This window comes from Oncorhynchus clarkii, chromosome 14 (genome assembly GCF_045791955.1).
Source record: "Oncorhynchus clarkii lewisi isolate Uvic-CL-2024 chromosome 14, UVic_Ocla_1.0, whole genome shotgun sequence".
In the NCBI taxonomy this organism is placed as follows: domain Eukaryota; kingdom Metazoa; phylum Chordata; class Actinopteri; order Salmoniformes; family Salmonidae; genus Oncorhynchus; species Oncorhynchus clarkii.
In genome coordinates this window covers 40,140,864-40,162,762 of record NC_092160.1, presented here as the reverse complement: position 1 = coordinate 40,162,762, position 21,899 = coordinate 40,140,864, and the positions used below count along the sequence as shown (strand labels likewise).

The following is a 21,899-nucleotide window of genomic DNA, read 5'->3' as shown; positions in this document are numbered from 1 at the left end:
TCCTGAAGAAGTGCATTATGGGTCCTAACGTATGGAAATAGTGTCCTCTGCGTGTCAACTTCATATTTTGGAGATTTTAGTAAGACATCGGGGAACTTTTGGCATACTAACTACATCCATACTATGACCAATAATCATACTATATACCCAATCACGTTACAAATAGTGTGGTTTAGTATGAGTATTTTAACACAGCTCTACGGTCTGGTTTAATTTAAAAGAACGGAAGGAGTATCTTTCAACCAGGAAGTGAATTCAACCAATAGGATTTTGGCAAAGCGTCCTAAACTGACGTCACCCGGTAACGATGAACAACCGGTAGGATTGTAGAGAAATCTGTGTTGATTTTCCGTTAACTGAATTGTTTTAATATACTCATCTAAAACGTGCAAACATCATGGTTTTCGATGTGAGGAGGTGAGTAAAAGGATTTTGGTTCACAATTCTCAGGCTTAAATTACACTCGTTATATTTTTTAAATTGTCTTCTGTGTATATAGAGAATCCCCTGCTATCCTCTTGTTCTAAGTTTACTAGCCCAACAAGTTAACGGTATGATAGTTGCTACAACAGGTATTATTATATTATATCTGCGGGCAGCTGCAGTTTTATTGGGTCAGTAGATTGTCCAAAAAGTATACCCGTTTTGCCTGAAGAGATGCCCATTCAGACGAACTATTTAGCATCTAGGCTAACAGGCTATCATTCTGAAAAACACTAATAAAAGACACCTAAACTTTTAATTGTGAAATAAAACCTAATAGGCTATTATATTACACATACGTTAAATGATATGCTATTGTTGTCTTACATTGTATTATTTATGCAGTATGTTATTTATTTTGTAAATATCCAAATACTTTCTTCTCTCCTTTTGTTGGTCCATTTAATATCAGCCATTGTTTCTGTCATGACCTATGCTTTCACCTATATTATGATTCTACTTCGGTGCACGAAGGAGGGACGATGAGGACTCATCTGTAGGATGTAGAGTACTGGTTCATACTCTGTTGGACCTACAGCGCCAAGAGACTGCGGCCAAGTGCACGCCAATATACACGTTATACCAGGCTGGTCTCATAGACTAGACGTAACATAGTAAAAGTAAATCCGGGAAACTCAAATTAGTAAACTACACTACATGACCAAAAGTATGTAGACACCTGCTCGTCAATCACCTCATTCCAAAAGCATTGGCATTAATATGGAGTTGGTCCCCCCTTTGCTGCTATAACAGCCTCCACTCTTCTGGGAAGGCTTTCCACTAGATGTTGGAACATTGCTGCTATAACAGCCTCCACTCTTCTGGGAAGGCTTTCCACTAGATGTTGGAACATTGCTGCTATAACAGCCTCCACTCTTCTGGGAAGGCTTTCCACTAGATGTTGGAACATTGCTGCAGGGACTTGCTTCCATTCAGCCACAAGCAGTAGTGAGGTTGTGCGATTAGGCCTGGCAGCGTTCCAATTTATCCCAAAGGTGTTTGAAGGGGTTTAGCTCAGGCCAGTCAAGTTCTTCCACACCGATCTCAACAAACCATTTCTGTATGGACCTCGCACAGGGGCATTGTCATGCTGAAACAGGAAAGGGCCTTCCCCAAAATGTTGCCACAAAGTTGGAATCACAGAATCGTCTAGAATGTTATTGTATGCTGTAGCATTAAGATTTCCCTTCACTGGAACTAAGGGGCCTGAACCATGAAAAACAGCCCCAGACCATTATTCCTCCTCCACCAAACTTTACAGTTGGCACTATGCATTGGGGCAGGTAGTGTTCTCCTGGCATCCGCCAAACCCAGATTTGTCCGTGGGACTGCCAGATGGTGACACGTGATTCACCACTCCAGAGAACGCGTTTCCACTGCTCCAGAGTCCATTGGCAGCAAGCTTTACACCCCTCCAGAGAACGCGTTTCCACTGCTCCAGAGTCCATTGGCAGCGAGCTTTACACCCCTCCAGAGAACGCGTATCCACTGCTCCAGAATCCATTGGCAGCGAGCTTTACACAACTTTAGCATTTGACCAACTTTTTAACTACTTACTACTTTTTAGCTACCCCTAGCCTAGCTAACGTTAGCCACCTAGCTAGAATTCGTGAAGAATATCATACATTTTCCAATTCGTAACATATCATACAAAGTGTAATTCTTAACATATTATACGAAATAGATGGACATCCATAAATTAATACATACCATAAGAAACATTACATATAGTAAAAGTAGTGGTTCAGATTTATGTACAGAATAATAAGAAATGTTCTGAGACCAGGCTGGGTATACGGTTCCAAATCTCACAGCCATTGTTTGCACACTGCTTGTCATCAGGGCTGGGACTTGCCTGGCTGCCTGAGCTGTAAGAGCGGCTTCAAGTTGTGTAATGTTGAATCAAGATAATCATTCTACCCGACACAAGACCCTGGTAAGAGCATGTGTACTTTAGAACCTGCTATGTTGCGTCAAGACAGTCGCACCTTAAATACTGACCCACCTGTGAGACACCTCGTTATGGGAATGTCGCTGATACTGGTTTTGTCCAAAATGACACTCTATTCCCTACATAGTGCACTACTTTTGACCAGGGCCCTGTAGGGCAGTGGTTCCCTACTCCAGTACTACCAGCAGTACAGTTTGTTGTAGCCCTTGACAAACACACCTGATTCTACTTGTTAACTAATCATTTAGACCTTCAATGAGTTGAATCAGGTGAGTTTATCCAGGGCTACAACACACAAAGTGTACTGTTGTGCGTACTGTAGGACTGGAGCTGGGAACCACTGCTGTAGGGAATAGGGGGGCCATTTTAACTCCCAAACACAGGGGAAGATCAGAGTTTACTATGAGTTGACAATGATCTGAAGTCGAAAGACCTTTTTTGGTTTGTGAACATTTAACAATCTCATTTAGAATGTGTGGCCCCACTCCACATCCGGCTAGCTAGCTTCCCCATTCTACATCCTACTAGCTAGCTGCCCCATTCTACATCCTACTATCTAGCTGCCCCATTCTACATCCAACTAGCTAGCTGCCCCATTCTACATCCGGCTAGCTAGCTGTCCCATTCTACATCCAACTAGCTAGCTGCCCCATTCTACATCCTACTAGCTAGCTGCCCCATTCTACATCCAACTAGCTAGCTGCCCCATTCTACATCCGGCTAGCTAGCTGTCCCATTCTACATCCAACTAGCTAGCTGCCCCATTCTACATCCTACTATCTAGCTGCCCCATTCTACATCCTACTAGCTAGCTGCCCCATTCTACATCCTACTATCTAGCTGTCCCATTCTACATCCAACTAGCTAGCTGCCCCATTCTACATCCTACTATCTAGCTGCCCCATTCTACATCCTACTATCTAGCTGCCCCATTCTACATCCTACTAGCTAGCTGCCCCATTCTACATCCTACTATCTAGCTGCCCCATTCTACATCCTACTAGCTAGCTGCCCCATTCTACATCCGGCTAGCTAGCTGTCCCACTCCACATCCAACTAGCTAGCTGCCCCATTCTACATCCGGCTAGCTAGCTGTCCCACTCCACATCCAACTAGCTAGCTGTCCCACTCCACATCCAACTAGCTAGCTGTCCCACTCCACATCCAACTAGCTAGCTGTCCCACTCCACATCCAACTAGCTAGCTGTCCCACTCCACATCCAACTAGCTAGCTGTCCCACTCCACATCCAACTAGCTAGCTGCCCCACTCCACATCCAACTAGCTAGCTGCCCCACTCCACATCCAACTAGCTAGCTGTCCCACTCCACATCCAACTAGCTAGCTGTCCCACTCCACATCCAACTAGCTAGCTGCCCCACTCCACATCCAACTAGCTAGCTGTCCCAGAGAACTCCACATCCAACTAGCTAGCTGCCCCACTCCACATCCAACTAGTTAGCTGTCACAGAGAACTCCACATCCAACTAGCTAGCTGTCCCAGAGAACCCAACCAGGCCCCACTCCACATCCAACTAGCTAGCTGCCCCACTCCACATCCAACTAGCTAGCTGCCCCACTCCACATCCAACTAGCTAGCTGCCCCACTCCACATCCAACTAGCTAGCTGCCCCACTCCACATCCAACTAGCTAGCTGCCCCCTCCACATCCAACTAGCTAGCTGCCCCACTCCACATCCAACTAGCTAGCTGCCCCACTCCACATTCACCTAGCTAGTTGCCCCAGAGAACTCAACATGTCAAGACCATGTTTTACTCTACATCCAACTAGCTAGCTGCCCTAGAGAACTCAACATGTCAAGACCATGTTTCCTGGGTCCTCTAGTAGTCTAGGGCAGTGTTTCCTGGGTGCTGTAGTAGTCCTAGAGCAGTGTTTCCTGGTCCTGTAGTAGTCCTAGAGCAGTGTTTCCTGGGTCCTCTAGTAGTCTAGAGCAGTGTTTCCTGGTCCTGTAGTTGTCTAGAGCAGTGTTTCCTGGGTCCTCTAGTAGTCTAGAGCAGTGTTTCCTGGGTCCTCTAGTAGTCTAGAGCAGTGTTTCCTGGGTCCTGTAGTAGTCTAGAGCAGTGTTTCCTGGGTCCTCTAGTAGTCTAGAGCAGTGTTTCCTGGGTCCTCTAGTAGTCTAGAGCAGTGTTTCCTGGGTCCTCTAGTAGTCTAGAGCAGTGTTTCCTGGGTCCTCTAGTAGTCTAGAGCAGTGTTTCCTGGTCCTCTAGTAGTCTAGAGCAGTGTTTCCTGGGTCCTCTAGTAGTCTAGAGCAGTGTTTCCTGGGTCCTCTAGTAGTCTAGAGCAGTGTTTCCTGGTCCTGTAGTAGTCCTAGAGCAGTGTTTCCTGGTCCTGTAGTAGTCCTAGAGCAGTGTTTCCTGGGTCCTCTAGTAGTCCTAGAGCAGTGTTGCCTGGTCCTGTAGTAGTCCTAGAGCAGTGTTTCCTGGTCCTGTAGTAGTCCTAGAGCAGTGTTACTTGGGTCCTGTAGTAGTCCTAGAGCAGTGTCTCCTGGTCATGTAGTAGTCTAGAGCAGTGTTTCCTGGTCCTCTAGTAGTCCTAGAGCAGTGTTTCCTGGTCCTGTAGTAGTCATAGAGCAGTGTTTCCTGGTCCTGTAGTAGTCATAGAGCAGTGTTTCCTGGTCCTGTAGTAGTCCTAGAGCAGTGTTTCCTGGTCCTGTAGTAGTCCTAGAGCAGTGTCTCCTGTTCCTGTAGTAGTCTAGAGCAGTGTTTCCTGGGTCCTGTAGTAGTCCTAGAGCAGTGTTTCCTGGTCCTGTAGTAGTCCTAGAGCAGTGTTTCCTGGTCCTGTAGTAGTCCTAGAGCAGTGTTTCCTGGTCCTGTAGTAGTCCTAGAGCAGTGTTTCCTGGTCCTGTAGTAGTCTAGAGCAGTGTTTCCTGGGTCTTCTAGTAGTCTAGAGCAGTGTGTCCTGGTCCTGTAGTAGTCTAGAGCAGTGTTTCCTCGTCCTCTAGTCCTAGAGCAGTGTTTCCTGGTCCTGTAGTAGTCCTAGAGCAGTGTTTCCTGGGTCCTGTAGTAGTCCTAGAGCAGTGTTTCCTGGGTACTGTAGTAGTCCTAGAGCAGTGTCTCCTGGGTGCTGTAGTAGTCCTAGTCCTAGAGCAGTGTTTCCTGGTCCTGTAGTAGTCTAGAGCAGTGTCTCCTGGTCCTGTAGTAGTCCTATAGCAGTGTCTCCTGGTCCTGTAGTAGTCTAGAGCAGTGCTTCCTGGGTCCTGTAGTAGTCCTAGAGCAGTGTTTCCTGGGTCCTGTAGTAGTCCTAGAGCAGTGTCTCCTGGGTCCTGTAGTAGTCCTAGAGCAGTGTTTCCTGGATCCTGTAGTAGTCCTAGAGCAGTGTTTCCTGGGTCCTGTAGTAGTCCTAGAGCAGTGTCTCCTGGGTCCTTTAGTAGTCCTAGAGCAGTGTTTCCTGGTCCTGTAGTAGTCCTAGAGCAGTGTTTCCTGGTCCTGTAGTAGTCCTAGAGCAGTGTTTCCTGGGTCCTGTAGTAGTCCTAGAGCAGTGTTTCCTGGGTCCTGTAATAGTCCTAGAGCAGTGTCTCCTGGGTCCTGTAGTAGTCGTAGAGCAGTGTCTCCTGGGTCCTGTAGTAGTCCTAGAGCAGTGTCTCCTGGGTCCTGTAGTAGTCCTAGAGCAGTGTCTCCTGGGTCCTGTAGTAGTCCTAGAGCAGTGTCTCCTGGGTCCTGTAGTAGTCCTAGAGCAGTGTTTCCTGGTCCTGTAGTAGTCTAGAGCAGTGTTTCCTGGGTCCTGTAGTAGTCCTAGAGCAGTGTTTCCTGGGTCCTGTAGTAGTCCTAGAGCAGTGTTTCCTGGTCCTGTAGTAGTCTAGAGCACTGTTGCCTGGTCCTGTAGTAGTCCTAGAGCAGTGTTTCCTGGTCCTGTAGTAGTCCTAGAGCAGTGTTTCCTGGGTCCTGTAGTAGTCTAGACCAGTGTTTCCTGGGTCCTGTAGTAGTCCTAGAGCAGTGTTTCCTGGGTCCTGTAGTAGTCCTAGAGCAGTGTTTCCTGGGTCCTGTAGTAGTCCTAGAGCAGTGTTTCCTGGGTCCTGTAGTAGTCCTAGAGCAGTGTTTCCTGGGTCCTGTAGTAGTCCTAGAGCAGTGTTTCCTGGGTCCTGTAGTAGTCCTAGAGCAGTGTTTCCTGGGTCCTGTAGTAGTCCTAGAGCAGTGTTTCCTGGGTCTTGTAGTAGTCCTAGAGCAGTGTTTCCTGGGTCCTGTAGTAGTCCTAGAGCAGTGTTTCCTGGGTCCTGTAGTAGTCCTAGAGCAGTGTTTCCTGGTCCTGTAGTAGTCCTAGAGCAGTGGTTCCTGGGTCCTCTAGTAGCATAGAACACACTGTCTTGATGTGTTATTGACTTTAGTAGCAAATTAGCAACTATCAGATCTTCCTGTACAATGAGGCCAATGCTGACCCGACTAGACACATCTTCCTGAACAATGAGGCCAATGCTGACCCGACTAGACACATCTTCCTGAACAATGAGGCCAATGCTGACCCGACTAGACACATCTTCCTGAACAATGAGGCCAATGCTGAATGGTGTGAGATGGTGTGGGTGTGTGTGTTCAGATGTTTGGTGTGTCTTGTGTACTTTTCCATGTGGCTGTCTGTGTGTTGGGGGTTAATAGGTCATTGCTGGGGTCAGATTTCAGGAATGTGTGAGGCTGTCTGGGCCTGTTTGTCATGGCTGTGTTTCAGAGCTAACATTCCACTGCTCTTCAGTAATGCTGCAAAGTATTCTGGAAATATAAAATGTGCTGAAAATACCCCCCCCCCCCCCCCCCCCCCCCCCCCCCCCCCCCTCTCTCACCACCTCTCTCCTCTCCTCTCTCTCTGTCTCTCTCTCTCTTTCAAATAACTGTCAAATATCTCAAGCATAGGTTGGTCACTTTTTGTCTAAATTTGGTACTCAGAAGCTTGGTTAAACAGAATGCCACCGGTTGGCCTATAGGTGGCGCTGTTAAAAGCAGTCTCACTTAAATCCTCATATCCAAATTTAGAACCAGAAGTGGTGTTTAAATGACCAAATTCGGTTCATGTCTTTTAACCTAGTTTGATAAAAACTAAGGGATTGCTCAAAACATGGCTGAGTTATTGACAAATCAAAAATCTGATTTTTTTACGGCAGGTGGTATTGATATCTCTAAAAACAAGGGAACTATTAACAACTTTCTTTACATATGTAACACTCAAGCTCAAAATCATCTGCACACTTCGTCTCCTTATGAACCAACACCTCAGATTCATCCAGATGTAGTATTTAGAGGTTTTAATGGTTTTGAGAAAGAAAAACAAATTGGGGGAAAATGGGATCCTTCAAAGTAGCCACCCTTTGCACTCTTGGCATTCTCTCAACCAGCTTCATGGGGTAGTCACCTGGAATGTATTTCAATGAACCTAGAGGCTAGCGTCCCACCTCTCAACAGCCAGTGAAACTGCAGGGCGCCAAATTCAAAACAACAGAAGTACCATAATTAAAATTCCTCAAACATAGACGTATTTTACACCATTTTAAAGATAAAACTCACGGTAATCCAACCACAGTGTCCGATTTCAAAAACGCTTTTCGGCGAAAGCAGTGCATATCATTATGTTAGATCAGCAACTAGTCACAGAAAGCATTCAGTCATTTTCCAACCAAAGAGAGTACATGTATGTTTTGTTTGGTAAAGTAAATAATTATATCCCAAAATCTGATTTTACATTGGCGCGTTACGTTCAGTAGTTCCAAAACGTCCAGTGATTTTAGCAGAGAGCCACATCAATTTACAGAAATGCTCATAAAATGTTGATGAAAGTACAAGTATTATGCACGGAATTATAGATACACTTCTCCTTAATTAATGCAACCGCTGTGTCAGATTAAAAAAAAACTTTACAGAAAAAGCAATAATCTGAGTACAGTGCCCAGAGCCCAAATCAAGCCAAACAGATATCCGCCATGTTGGAGTTAACAGAATAGAATTATACATATTCACTTACCTTTGATCTTAATCAGAATGCACTCCCAGGAATCCCAGTTCCACAATAAATGTTTGTTTTGTTCGATAATGTCCATAATTCATGTCCGAATAGCTCCTTTTGTTCGCGCGTTCAGTCCAGTAATCCACATTCATGGCGCGCTTTCACTAGGAGCAGACGAAGTCAAAGTTCCGTTACATTTCGTAGCAACATGTCAAACGATGTTTTAGAATCAATCTTTAACCTCTTGGGGATAGTGAGACGCTAGCGTCTCAAGTGGCCAATAGCCTCGGGAAATGCATAGCGCCAAATTCAAATAAAACGCGATATAACTCAAACTTTCATTAAATCACACATGCAGGGTACTCAATTAAAGCTACACTCGTTGTGAATCCAGCCAACATGTCAGATTTTAAAAATGCTTTTCGGCGAAAGCATGAGAAGCTATTATCTGATAGCATGCACCCATCTGAACCAGTTGTAAACAAAATAACTAGCGTAGCAGGCGCTACACAAAACGCTGAAATAAAATATAAAACATGCATTACCTTTGACGAGCTTCTTTGTTGGCACTCCAATATGTCCCATAAACATCACAATTGGTCCTTTTTTTCCGATTTAATTCCGTCCATATATACCCAAAATGTCCATTTATAAAGCAGGTTTGATCCGGGAAAAAAAACAGCTTTCCAAAACACAACGTCACTATAAAACATTTCAAAAGTTGCCCATAAACTTTGCCAAAATATTTCAAACTACTTTTGTAATACAACTTTAGGTATTTTTAAACGTTAATAATCGATCAAATTGTAGACGGGGGAATTTTCCCTTGTGCGTAACTATCAACAGTGTAACGTTGTTCCAGGATGTGCCTCTTCTTCGTTTCACCAATGATTAACTTCAACCCAATTCCAAAGACTGGTGACATCCTGTGGAAGTCATAGGAACTGTAAAATGGTCACTATCAAATATCCCTTGGCAAAGACAACTGAGGGAACGATCAGAGGCAAAAAAAAATTATAAATCTGAACAGTTTTTCCTCTGTAGTATTTTCACATCCGGATGAAATGCACAAATTCAACTGCCTGCTACTCATCCCCAGAACATAAGATATGCATAGTATTAGTAGTAGATTTGGATAGAAAACACTGAAGTTTCTAAAACTGTTTGAATCATGTCTGTGAGTTTAACAGAACTTATTCAGCAGGCGAAACCCCCGAGGACAAACCATTCAGATTTTTGGGGTGGGGTCACTCTTTTCAATGGGTTTTCATTGGTAATCCAGATTTCTAAGGGACCTTCTTGTAGTTCATATTGCTTCCACTGGATGTCAACACTCTTTAGAAATTGGTTGAGGTTATTCCTTTGTGTAATGAAGAAGTACGGCCATCTTGAACGAGGGTCACTTGAAGTGTACTGTTAGAGGCGCGTGACCAGAAAGCATGCTTCAGTTTGTTTTCCTCCTGTATTGAACACAGATCATCGTCTTTAATTTTATTGATTATTTACGTAAAAAAATACCTAAAGTTGTATTACAAAAGTAGTTTGAAATGTTTTGGCAAAGTTTACAGGTAGCTTTTGAGATATTTTGTAGTCACGTTGAACAAGTTGAAAACAGTCTGTTTTTCTGGATCATACGCGCCAAATAAATTGACATTTTGGGTATATATCGACGGAATTAATCGAACAAAAGGACAATTTGTGAAGTTTATGGGACATATTCCAACAAAAGAAGCTCGTCAAAAGTAAGGCATGAATTATATTTTTATTTCTGCGTTTTGTCGCTCCTGCAGGGTTGAAATATTGTTTCTCTCTTTGTTTACTATGATGTTATCCTCAGATAATAGCATTGTTTGCTTTCGCCCAAAAGCCTTTTTGAAATCTGACATGTTGGCTGGATTCACAACAAGTGTAGCTTTAATTTGGTATCTTAAATGTGTGATTTAATGGAAGTTTGATTTTTATAGTAATTTATTTGAATTTGGCGTCCTGTATTTTCCCTGGCAATTGGCCAGGTGGGACGCTAGCGTCCCACATATCCCAGCGAGGTTAACAGGCATGCCTTGTTAATTTGAACAATTTATTTCCTTTTTATTGCGTTTGAGCCAATCAGTCGTGTTGTGACAAGGGTGTTATACAGAAGATTGCCCTATTTGGTAGTATTTATATATAAACTAAATAAGTCATGCTTTTTAAGAATGATTCCCTGCTACATTCCAAGATAACCAACCGACAGCTCAAGACTAAACTTCACTCGCGTCATCCTTGTGGTATTGAGATAATCACTGTAATGCTCTCAGTGATTGCACCTAAAGGACGATAGGTCCTACATGATAGAGTGCCTAAAGTTGCACCTAAAGTTGCTGATCTTGTGTCCTTTCTGTCATCTTGTAAACCCCGTTCATTGCTGGTTTTTGTTTTTCTAACCCCTCCCTCTTTCTCTTCCATTAGGTTGGATATCTACAGGAAAGTACCCAAAGACCTGACCCAGCCCACGTACACAGGAGCTGTGGGTGAGTAGCCCTCCACACACACACACACACACACTTATCATGGTTCAGTTAGTCTACTCACCTGTCAGAGTTCAGGTATGTGCAGTGGAAGTTTACATACACCTTAGCCAAATAGTTAGAGAATTAACTAACTAATTGAAAAAAAATCTAAATTCTCTAACTTTTTAATCACCAGAAACAGCTTTTGCCTGCAATCTAGCATCATCGAATTGGGCATAATGATTATGTCAAAAATATATATATATTTTTCTGCGTAGGTTATCTAGGCACACTTCCTGCCCATCACTGACAGCTAAAATCAAATCATACGCTGTAGGGCCCTCAACAATCGAGCTCATCGTGAGGGGCCGACCCTGGTTCAGAGGTCTAAGGCACTGCATCTCAGTGCTAGAGGCGTCACTACAGACCCCCTGTTTCCAATCTAGTTTGTATCACCACCGGCCGTGATTGGGAGTCCCATAGGGCGGCTAACAATTGGCCCAGCGTCGTCTGGGTTTGGCTCGGGGTAGGCCGTCATTGTAAATAATAATTTGTTCTTAACTGACTTGCCTGGTTAAACAAATGTTAAATAAAAAAAAATTAAAAAAATTGCCACATCCAAAATCCCCCCCCCCCCCCACCTTGCAAGAAAACCATTCTAGCTGCCCCCCCCCCCACCCTCGTGACAGCGAAGAGAGAAATGTTTAGTTTCCTGCAATTCTGCACAATTTAGAAAAAAAAGTGGAGGCAAATGTTTGCTGTTTTTAATATAACCGAAGATCAATGTGCCCCACCCCTGTGGGTGATTCCCACCATGCTTACTTCACTGCCCATACTGCACACACTAGATGTATCCTGCCCAGGCATCTCTAGGAAGAATGGGGGGGGATCATTTATTTTCCTGAATCATTTTAATTAAACGTTGGGCTTAAAATATAAATGTTTGTAATTGAACATCTGAAAACGTTAGAACAGGACACATCTGAGTGGGCACGTGCCCCTGAACTTCCTTATTAAACACATGACACCACTGGCTAGGATACCTGTCATTACTCAGGGGAAACACAACCGTGTGTAAGAGAATGTTAATGATTTCCTGTGCCCTGCCCCCTCAGCCCTCAGGCATTCTAGAACTGTCAGTCAGTCCTCTGGTATCCAGTGGAATCTTTTGTTTCTTTGTTCTGTCATGTTGTTGTCCTGTTTTGTCACCAGGCTGTCACCGTGTCAGGCGCCTGACAGTGATTATACACAGGGATTACTAGGAGATCAGCTATGTGGTTGTTTTGTTTCAGTTTCCTAATCATTACCAGCGTTGATTCATCATTGGCCCATCCCTGATGACATCAAGGGAGAATGTAAACACGGTTGACATTCAAATGTATTTATACAGCCCTTCTTATATCAGCCGATGTCACAAAGTGCTGTACAGAAACCCAGCCTAAAACCTCAAACAGCAAGCAATGCAGGTGTAGAAGCACGGTGGCTAGGAAAAACTCCCTAGAAAGGCCAGAACCTAGGAAGAAACCTAGAGCGGAACCAGGCTATGAGGGGTGGAGATTATAAACCTAGAGAGGAACCAGGTTATGAGGGGTGGCCAGTTCTCTTCTGGCTGTGTCGGGTGGAGATTATAACAGAACATGGCCACGATGTTCAAAAGTTCATAGATGACCAGCAGAGTCAAATAATAGTAATCACAGTAGTTGTCGAGGGTGCAACAGGTCAGCACCTCAGGAGTAAATGTCAGTTGGCTTTTCATAGCCGATCATTAAGAGTATCTCTACCGCTCCTGCTGTCTCTAGAGAGTTGAAAACAGCAGGTCTGGGACATGTAGCACGTCTGGTGAACAGGTCAGGGTTCCATAGCCGCAGGCAGAACAGTTGAAACTGGAGCAGCAGCACAGCCAAGTGGACTGGGGACGGCAAGGAGTCATGCCAGATAGTCCTGAGGCATTGTCCTAGGGCTCAGGTCCTCCGGGAGGGGAGGGAGAGAGAGAGAATTAGACAGAGCATACTTAATTCACACAGGACACCGGATAAGACAGAAGTACTCCAGATATAACAAACTGACCCTAGCTCCTCGACACAAACTACTGCAGCATAAATACTGGAGGCTGAGACAGAAGGGGTCTGGAGACACTGTGGCCCCATCCGATGACACCCCCGGACAGGGCCAAACAGGCAGGATATAACCCCACCCACTTTGCCGAAGCACAGCCCCCACAACACTAGAGGAATATCTTCAACCACCAACTTACCAACCTGAGACGAGGCCGAGTATAGCCCACAAAGATCTCCTGCCCTCTGACATCACCGGAGGCAGGTCACATTCTTATGATGTCATTGAGGCTGAGTGAGTCTCTCTCTCTCTCTAGTCTTTTCCAACTCTATTTTGACCACTACAGAATGTACTCAGAGGTGCACCCCTTGTCTCGCTGTGAAGACTAAAAGCAATTTAATTAGTGTAAAGAAATATGGCACAGATTCCATGTATTATACCAGATGGTAGGATACCATATTGATACCATAGTATTTCTAGTACTTACAGTAAGTAGCCATTTCTTTCATATCGATAAGGAATGGCTATGCTACATTGTTTTCCTCTGGTAGAACACAGTGAACTCCCTATAGCCCCACCCTCCTCCCTATATCTACAGACCCTCCTCTCCCCCCTCTACAGACCCTGGTCCGCTGGGCTGGGCTACCTGCCGCTGGGCTGGTACTCGGCGCTCTATTGTCTCTCCTACCACTCTGACATTGCAAATACATTTAAAACAGTATCATTCTTTTAAAACTCACCTCACTGTGATGAACAATTTGAATAAAGAAGTTCAACAACAGGATGAAACTGAGTGGAAAACATGGTCACAGCGATTTCTAAGGTGATGATTCATTCAAAACACTCTTTACCATATTAGAGCTGATGGATAGGTTTATGAGCCCAAGTCCCCGCCTCTCCCAAAAAACGAAATTAAAATACTGATTGTGCCATTGTACAGTATGTAGCTGAATAGCTTACCGCATAGGCTTCTTACACATGACAGAGGAACACGTGAATGAGATTAACAAAGTTGTGATGCTCCCGAGTGGCGCAGCGGTCTAAGGCACTGCATCTCAGTGTTTGAGGCGTCACTACAGACACCCTGGTTCGAATCCAGGCTGTATCACAATCGGCCGTGATTGGGAGTCCTATAGGGCGGCGCGCAATTGGCACAGCGTTGGCCGGGGTAGGGTTTGGCCGGGGTAGGCCGTCATTGTAAATAAGAATTTGTTCTTAACTGACTTGCCTGGTTAAATAAAGGTTACATTTTAAGAAAAGAAAGTGTACACGGAGCAGAGGGGGGAAGAACGGAGGAGGAAGAGCAGCATGTGAAACAGCAGGACCGGGACAAGGTAGCAGGTTTGTTGAAACAGCAGGACCGGGACAAGGTAGGAATTCTGTTGAAAAAGCAGGACCGGGACAAGGTAGCAGGTCTGTTGAAACAGCAGGACCGGGACAAGGTAGCATGTGTACTCAGAGCAGAGGGGGGAAGAACGGAGGAGGAAGAGCAGCATGTGTACTCAGAGCAGAGGGGGGAAGAATGGAGGAGGAAGAGCAGCATGTGTACTCAGAGCAGAGGGGGGAAGAACGGAGGAGGAAGAGCAGCATGTGTACTCAGAGCAGAGGGGGGAAGAACGGAGGAGGAAGAGCAGCATGTGTACACAGAGCAGAGGGGGGAAGAACGGAGGAGGAAGAGCAGCATGTGTACACAGAGCAGAGGGGGGAAGAACGGAGGAGGAAGAGCAGCATGTGTACTCAGAGCAGAGGGGGGAAGAACGGAGGAGGAAGAGCAGCATGTGTACTCAGAGCAGAGGGGGGGGGGGGAAGAACGGAGGAGGAAGAGCAGCATGTGTACTCAGAGCAGAGGGGGGAAGAACGGAGGAGGAAGAGCAGCATGTGTACTCAGAGCAGAGGGGGGAAGAACGGAGGAGGAAGAGCAGCATGTGTACTCAGAGCAGAGGGGGGAAGAACGGAGGAGGAAGAGCAGCATGTGTACTCAGAGCAGAGGGGGGAAGAACGGAGGAGGAAGAGCAGCATGTGTACTCAGAGCAGAGGGGGGAAGAACGGAGGAGGAGCAGCAGCATGTGTACTCAGAGCAGAGGGGGGAAGAACGGAGGTGGAAGAGCAGCATGTGTACACAGAGCAGAGGGGGGGGGGGGGACGGAGGAGGAAGAGCAGCATGTGTACACAGAGCAGAGGGGGGGGGGGGAAGAACGGAGGAGGAAGAGCAGCATGTGTACTCAGAGCAGAGGGGGGAAGAACGGAGAAGGAAGAGCAGCATGTGTACTCAGAGCAGAGGGGGGAAGAACGGAGGAGGAGCAGCAGCATGTGTACTCAGAGCAGAGGGGGGAAGAACGGAGGAGGAAGAGCAGCATGTGTACTCAGAGCAGAGGGGGGAAGAACGGAAGCACAGGGACAAAATGGCAGCTACAGATATCTGATAGAAAACACTTAGTAGTGACATACATTTAGTAGTGAATTACATTCAGTAGTGAATTACATTCAGTAGTGAATTACATTTAGTAGTGAATTACATTTAGTAGTGAATTACATTCAGTAGTGAATTACATTCAGTAGTGAATTACATTTAGTAGTGAATTACATTTAGTAGTGAATTTAGTAGTGACTTCCGGCGCCGACAGAGATGGCCGCCTCGCTTTGCGTTCCTAGGAAACTATGCAGTTTTTTGTTTTTTTACGTGTTATTTCTTACATTAGTACCCCAGGTCATCTTAGGTTTCATTACATACAGTCGAGAAGAACTACTGAATATAAGATCAGCATCAACTCACCATCAGTACGACCAAGAATATGTTTTTCGCGACGCGGATCCTGTGTTCTGCCTTACAAACAGGACAACGGAGTGGATCCTATGCAGCGACCCAAAAAAACGACTCCGAAAGAGAGGGAAACGAGGCGGTCTTCTGGTCAGACTCCGGAGACGGGCACAGCGCACACCACTCCCTAGCATTCTTCTTGCCAATGTCCAGTCTCTTGACAACAAGGTTGATGAAATCCGAGCAAGGGTAGCATTCCAGAGGGACATCAGAGACTGTAACGTTCTTTGCTTCACGGAAACGTGGCTTACTGGAGAGACGCAATCCGAAGCGGTGCAGCCAACAGGTTTCTCCACGCATCGCGCAGACAGGAAAAAACATCTTTCTGGTAAAAAGAGGGGCGGGGGCGTATGCCTTATGACTAACGTGACATGGTGCGATGAAAGAAACATACAGGAACTCAAATCCTTCTGTTCACCTGATTTAGAATTCCTCACAATCAAATGTAGACCGCATTATCTACCAAGAGAATTCTCTTCGATTATAATCACAGCCGTATATATCCCCCCCCAAGCAGACACATCGATGGCTCTGAACGAACTTTATTTAACTCTCTGCAAACTGGAAACAATTTATCCGGAGGCTGCATTCATTGTAGCTGGGGATTTTAACAAGGCTAATCTGAAAACAAGACTCCCCAAATTTTATCAGCATATCGATTGCGCAACCAGGGGAGGAAAGACCTTGGACCATTGTTACTCTAACTTCCGCGACGCATATAAGGCCCTGCCCCGCCCCCCTTTCGGAAAAGCTGACCACGACTCCATTTTGTTGATCCCTGCCTACAGACAGAAACTAAAACAAGAGGCTCCCACGCTGAGGTCTGTCCAACGCTGGTCCGACCAAGCTGACTCCACACTCCAAGACTGCTTCCATCACGTGGACTGGGAGATGTTTCGTATTGCGTCAGATAACAACATTGACGAATACGCTGATTCGGTGTGCGAGTTCATTAGAACGTGCGTTGAAGATGTCGTTCCCATAGCAACGATTAAAACATTCCCTAACCAGAAACCGTGGATTGATGGCAGCATTCGTGTGAAACTGAAAGCGCAAACCACTGCTTTTAATCAGGGCAAGGTGTCTGGTAACATGACCGAATACAAACAGTGCAGCTATTCCCTCCGCAAGGCTATCAAACAAGCTAAGCGCCAGTACAGAGACAAAGTAGAATCTCAATTCAACGGCTCAGACACAAGAGGCATGTGGCAGGGTCTACAGTCAATCACGGACTACAGGAAGAAACCCAGCCCAGTCACGGACCAGGATGTCTTGCTCCCAGGCAGACTAAATAACTTTTTTGCCCGCTTTGAGGACAATACAGTGCCACTGACACGGCCTGCAACGAAAACATGCGGTCTCTCCTTCACTGCAGCCGAGGTGAGTAAGACATTTAAACGTGTTAACCCTCGCAAGGCTGCAGGCCCAGATGGCATCCCCAGCCGCGCCCTCAGAGCATGCGCAGACCAGCTGGCCGGTGTGTTTACGGACATATTCAATCAATCCCTATACCAGTCTGCTGTTCCCACATGCTTCAAGAGGGCCACCATTGTTCCTGTTCCCAAGAAAGCTAAGGTAACTGAGCTAAATGACTACCGCCCCGTAGCACTCACATCCGTCATCATGAAGTGCTTTGAGAGACTAGTCAAGGACCATATCACCTCCACCCTACCTGACACCCTAGACCCACTCCAATTTGCTTACCGCCCAAATAGGTCCACAGACGATGCAATCTCAACCACACTGCACACTGCCCTAACCCATCTGGACAAGAGGAATACCTATGTGAGAATGCTGTTCATCGACTACAGCTCGGCATTCAACACCATAGTACCCTCCAAGCTCGTCATCAAGCTCGAGACCCTGGGTCTCGACCCCGCCCTGTGCAACTGGGTACTGGACTTCCTGACGGGCCGCCCCCAGGTGGTGAGGGTAGGCAACAACATCTCCTCCCCGCTGATCCTCAACACTGGGGCCCCACAAGGTTGCGTTCTGAGCCCTCTCCTGTACTCCCTGTTCACCCACGACTGCGTGGCCACGCACGCCTCCAACTCAATCATCAAGTTTGCGGACGACACAACAGTGGTAGGCTTGATTACCAACAACGATGAGACGGCCTACAGGGAGGAGGTGAGGGCCCTCGGAGTGTGGTGTCAGGAAAACAACCTCACACTCAACGTCAACAAAACTAAGGAGATGATTGTGGACTTCAGGAAACAGCAGAGGGAACACCCCCCTATCCACATCGATGGAACAGTAGTGGAGAGGGTAGCAAGTTTTAAGTTCCTCGGCATACACATCACAGACAAACTGAATTGGTCCACTCACACAGACAGCATCGTGAAGAAGGCGCAGCAGCGCCTCTTCAACCTCAGGAGGCTGAAGAAATTCGGCTTGTCACCAAAAGCACTCACAAACTTCTACAGATGCACAATCGAGAGCATCCTGGCGGGCTGTATCACCGCCTGGTATGGCAACTGCACCGCCCTCAACCGTAAGGCTCTCCAGAGGGTAGTGAGGTCTGCACAACGCATCACCGGGGGCAAACTACCTGCCCTCCAGGACACCTACACCACCCGATGCCACAGGAAGGCCATAAAGATCATCAAGGACATCAACCACCCGAGCCACTGCCTGTTCACCCCGCTATCATCCAGAAGGCGAGGTCAGTACAGGTGCATCAAAGCTGGGACCGAGAGACTGAAAAACAGCTTCTATCTCAAGGCCATCAGACTGTTAAACAGCCACCACTAACACTGAGTGGCTGCTGCCAACACACTGACACTGACTCAACTCCAGCCACTTTAATAATGGGAATTGATGGGAAATGATGTAAATATATCACTAGCCACTTTAAACAATGCTACCTTATATAAATGTTACTTACCCTACATTATTCATCTCATACGCATACGTATATACTGTACTCTATATCATCGACGGTATCCTTATGTAATACATGTATCACTAGCCACTTTATACTATACTATGCCACTTTGTTTACATACTCATCTCATTTGTACATACTGTACCCGATACCATCTACTGTATCTTGCCTATGCTGCTCTGTACCATCACTCATTCATATATCCTTATGTACATATTCTTTATCCCCTTACACTGTGTACAAGACAGTAGTTTTGGAATTGTTAGTTAGATTACTTGTTATTACTGCATTGTCGGAACTAGAAGCACAAGCATTTCGCTACACTCGCATTAACATCTGCTAACCATGTGTATGTGACAAATAAAATTTGATTTGATTTGATTTGAATTACATTTAGTAGTGAATTACATTCAGTAGTGAATTACATTTAGTAGTGAATTACATTTAGTAGTGAATTACATTTAGTAGTGAATTACATTCAGTAGTGAATTACATTCAGTAGTGAATTACATTTAGTAGTGAATTACATTCAGTAGTGAATTACATTCAGTAGTGAATTACATTTAGTAGTGAATTACATTTAGTAGTGAATTACATTTAGTAGTGAATTACATTCAGTAGTGAATTACATTTAGTAGTGAATTACATTCAGTAGTGAATTACATTCAGTAGTGAATTACATTTAGTAGTGAATTACATTCAGTAGTGAATTACATTTAGTAGTGAATTACATTCAAGTGTAACGTCATCACCTCTTGTGTGCCGTACAACAGAGACTCACCAGTAGATACAGAACTCCTGACTGACTCAACTGTTCTGGGGAACTACGGTGAGCCTCATAGTGTCAGATAATGTGGCCGGTGAGAGAGAGAACGTGATCTCCTTTATCTCCTAACAGGTTGACTGCAGGTTTTTACCTAAAGTAGCTATAAATATTCAGATGGGTTAAAAAAAACAACAACCCATAAATCATTTGACTGTATTAACAAAACCATCCTGTGGCTTTATCCAAGTTCCCCAGTATACGGTATACCATCCAAGCGTAGTAATGGACTGGGCCAAGGCTAGAAACTACTGCTCATTAGTAATGGACTGGGCCAAGGCTAGAAACTACTGCTCATTAGTAATGGACTGGGCCAAGGCTAGAAACTACTGCTCATTAGTAATGGACTGGGCCAAGGCTAGAAACTACTGCTCATTAGTAATGGACTGGGCCAAGGCTAGAAACTACTGCTCATTGGAGGGTTATTCTCTAGTAGATTACAGAAGTTCTAGAAGTTTTAGGCTGATGGACTGCAGCCCATAGTGGGGTGGGTCTCAGCCCAAAATCCTTTATTTGGTTTAATAGCAGTGTGTATCGCTCAATAAACAAATCTAACTGTGGACCCCCCTCCCTCCCTCCCTCTCCTCTCTCCCCTCCAGTGTCCATTATCTGCTGTGTCTTCATGTTGTTCCTGTTCCTCTCTGAGCTGAAGGGATTCATAGCCACTGAAATGTAAGTACGTACACACATCTCCTCTACCTCCACTGACACATTAAATACTAAAAGTACCCGATGAGCACATGATTTCCTGGTTTAATACTCATAGACATTCAGTGGAAGTTAATTAAACTTTATATTGTTCTGGCTCTTGGTCTTCATCTGAGGTTTTCCCTAAAACACACAGAAATACCCCCCACATCCAGACGTATGAATAGGCGTCATTCATAGCCAATCAACTGTAAGTGCAGTACAGCACCATATCTCCTGTCTTATCCACAGGTCTAGGGTCAGGTTACCTTCACTCCGTGTCGTCTGAGATACCGGCCACACACTCGTCTCCACTCAACTCTTCATTAATTTTATTTTTTTTTAAAGTGTTTTATTTCACCTTTATTTAACCAGGTAGACCAGATCACCTTTATTTAAACAGGTAGACCAGATCACCTCTATTTAACCAGGTAGACCAGATCACCTTTATTTAACCAGGTAGACCAGATCACCTTTATTTAACCAGGTAGACCAGATCACCTTTATTTAACCAGGTAGACCAGATCACCTTTTATTTAACCAGGTAGACCAGATCACCTTTATTTAACCAGGTAGACCAGATCACCTTTATTTAACCAGGTAGACCAGATTACCTTTATTTAACCAGGTAGACCAGATCACCTTTATTTAACCAGGTAGACCAGATCACCTTTATTTAACCAGGTAGACCAGATCACCTTTATTTAACCAGGTAGACCAGATCACCTTTATTTAACCAGGTAGACCAGATCACCTTTATTTAACCGGGTAGACGCCAGATCACCTTTATTTAACCGGGTAGACCAGATCACCTTTATTTAACCGGGTAGACCAGATCACCTTTATTTAACCGGGTAGACCAGATCACCTTTATTTAACCGGGTAGACTAGATCACCTTTATTTAACCGGGTAGACCAGATCACCTTTATTTAACCGGGTAGACCAGATCACCTTTATTTAACCGGGTAGACCAGATCACCTTTATTTAACCGGGTAGACCAGATCACCTTTATTTAACCGGGTAGACGCCAGATCACCTTTATTTAACCGGGTAGACGCCAGATCACCTTTATTTAACCGGGTAGACGCCAGATCACCTTTATTTAACCGGGTAGACGCCAGATCACCTTTATTTAACCGGGTAGACCAGATCACCTTTATTTAACCGGGTAGACCAGATCACCTTTATTTAACCGGGTAGACCAGATCACCTTTATTTAACCGGGTAGACCAGATCACCTTTATTTAACCGGGTAGACCAGATCACCTTTATTTAACCGGGTAGACCAGATCACCTTTATTTAACCGGGTAGACCAGATCACCTTTATTTAACCGGGTAGACCAGATCACCTTTATTTAACCGGGTAGACCAGATCACCTTTATTTAACCGGGTAGACCAGATCACCTTTATTTAACCGGGTAGACCAGATCACCTTTATTTAACCGGGTAGACCAGATCACCTTTATTTAACCGGGTAGACCAGATCACCTTTATTTAACCGGGTGGACCAGATCACCTTTATTTAACCGGGTAGACGCCAGATCACCTTTATTTAACCGGGTAGACCAGATCACCTTTATTTAACCGGGTGGACCAGATCACCTTTATTTAACCAGGTAGACCAGATCACCTTTATTTAACCAGGTAGACCAGTAAATGAGAACTTGTTCTCAACAACTGCGACCTGGTCAAGATAAAGCAAAGCAGTGTGACATAGACAACACATGGAATAAACAAAGTAAGAAGGTAAAAAGGC

At 45.2% G+C, this 21,899-nt stretch overlaps 1 protein-coding gene across 5 annotated transcripts in view; it reads left to right on the top strand.

Moving 5' to 3' along the window:
* The first annotated feature begins 267 nt into the window (after window positions 1–267).
* LOC139366595 (endoplasmic reticulum-golgi intermediate compartment 1) overlaps window positions 268–21,899 on the top strand; it is a 56,282-nt gene continuing 34,650 nt past the window's right edge. For 4 of the 5 annotated variants that reach the window (XM_071104273.1, XM_071104272.1, XM_071104276.1 and 1 more), the window contains exons 1-3: window positions 281–417; window positions 10,829–10,890; window positions 20,052–20,124. In XM_071104273.1, coding sequence (XP_070960374.1) covers window positions 398–417; window positions 10,829–10,890; window positions 20,052–20,124 — 155 coding nt within the window. In that variant the 5' untranslated portion in view covers window positions 281–397. Of the gene's footprint in view, window positions 418–10,828; window positions 10,891–20,051; window positions 20,125–21,899 lie in introns of all 5 variants that reach the window. The other variant, XM_071104271.1, reaches the window with a different exon arrangement.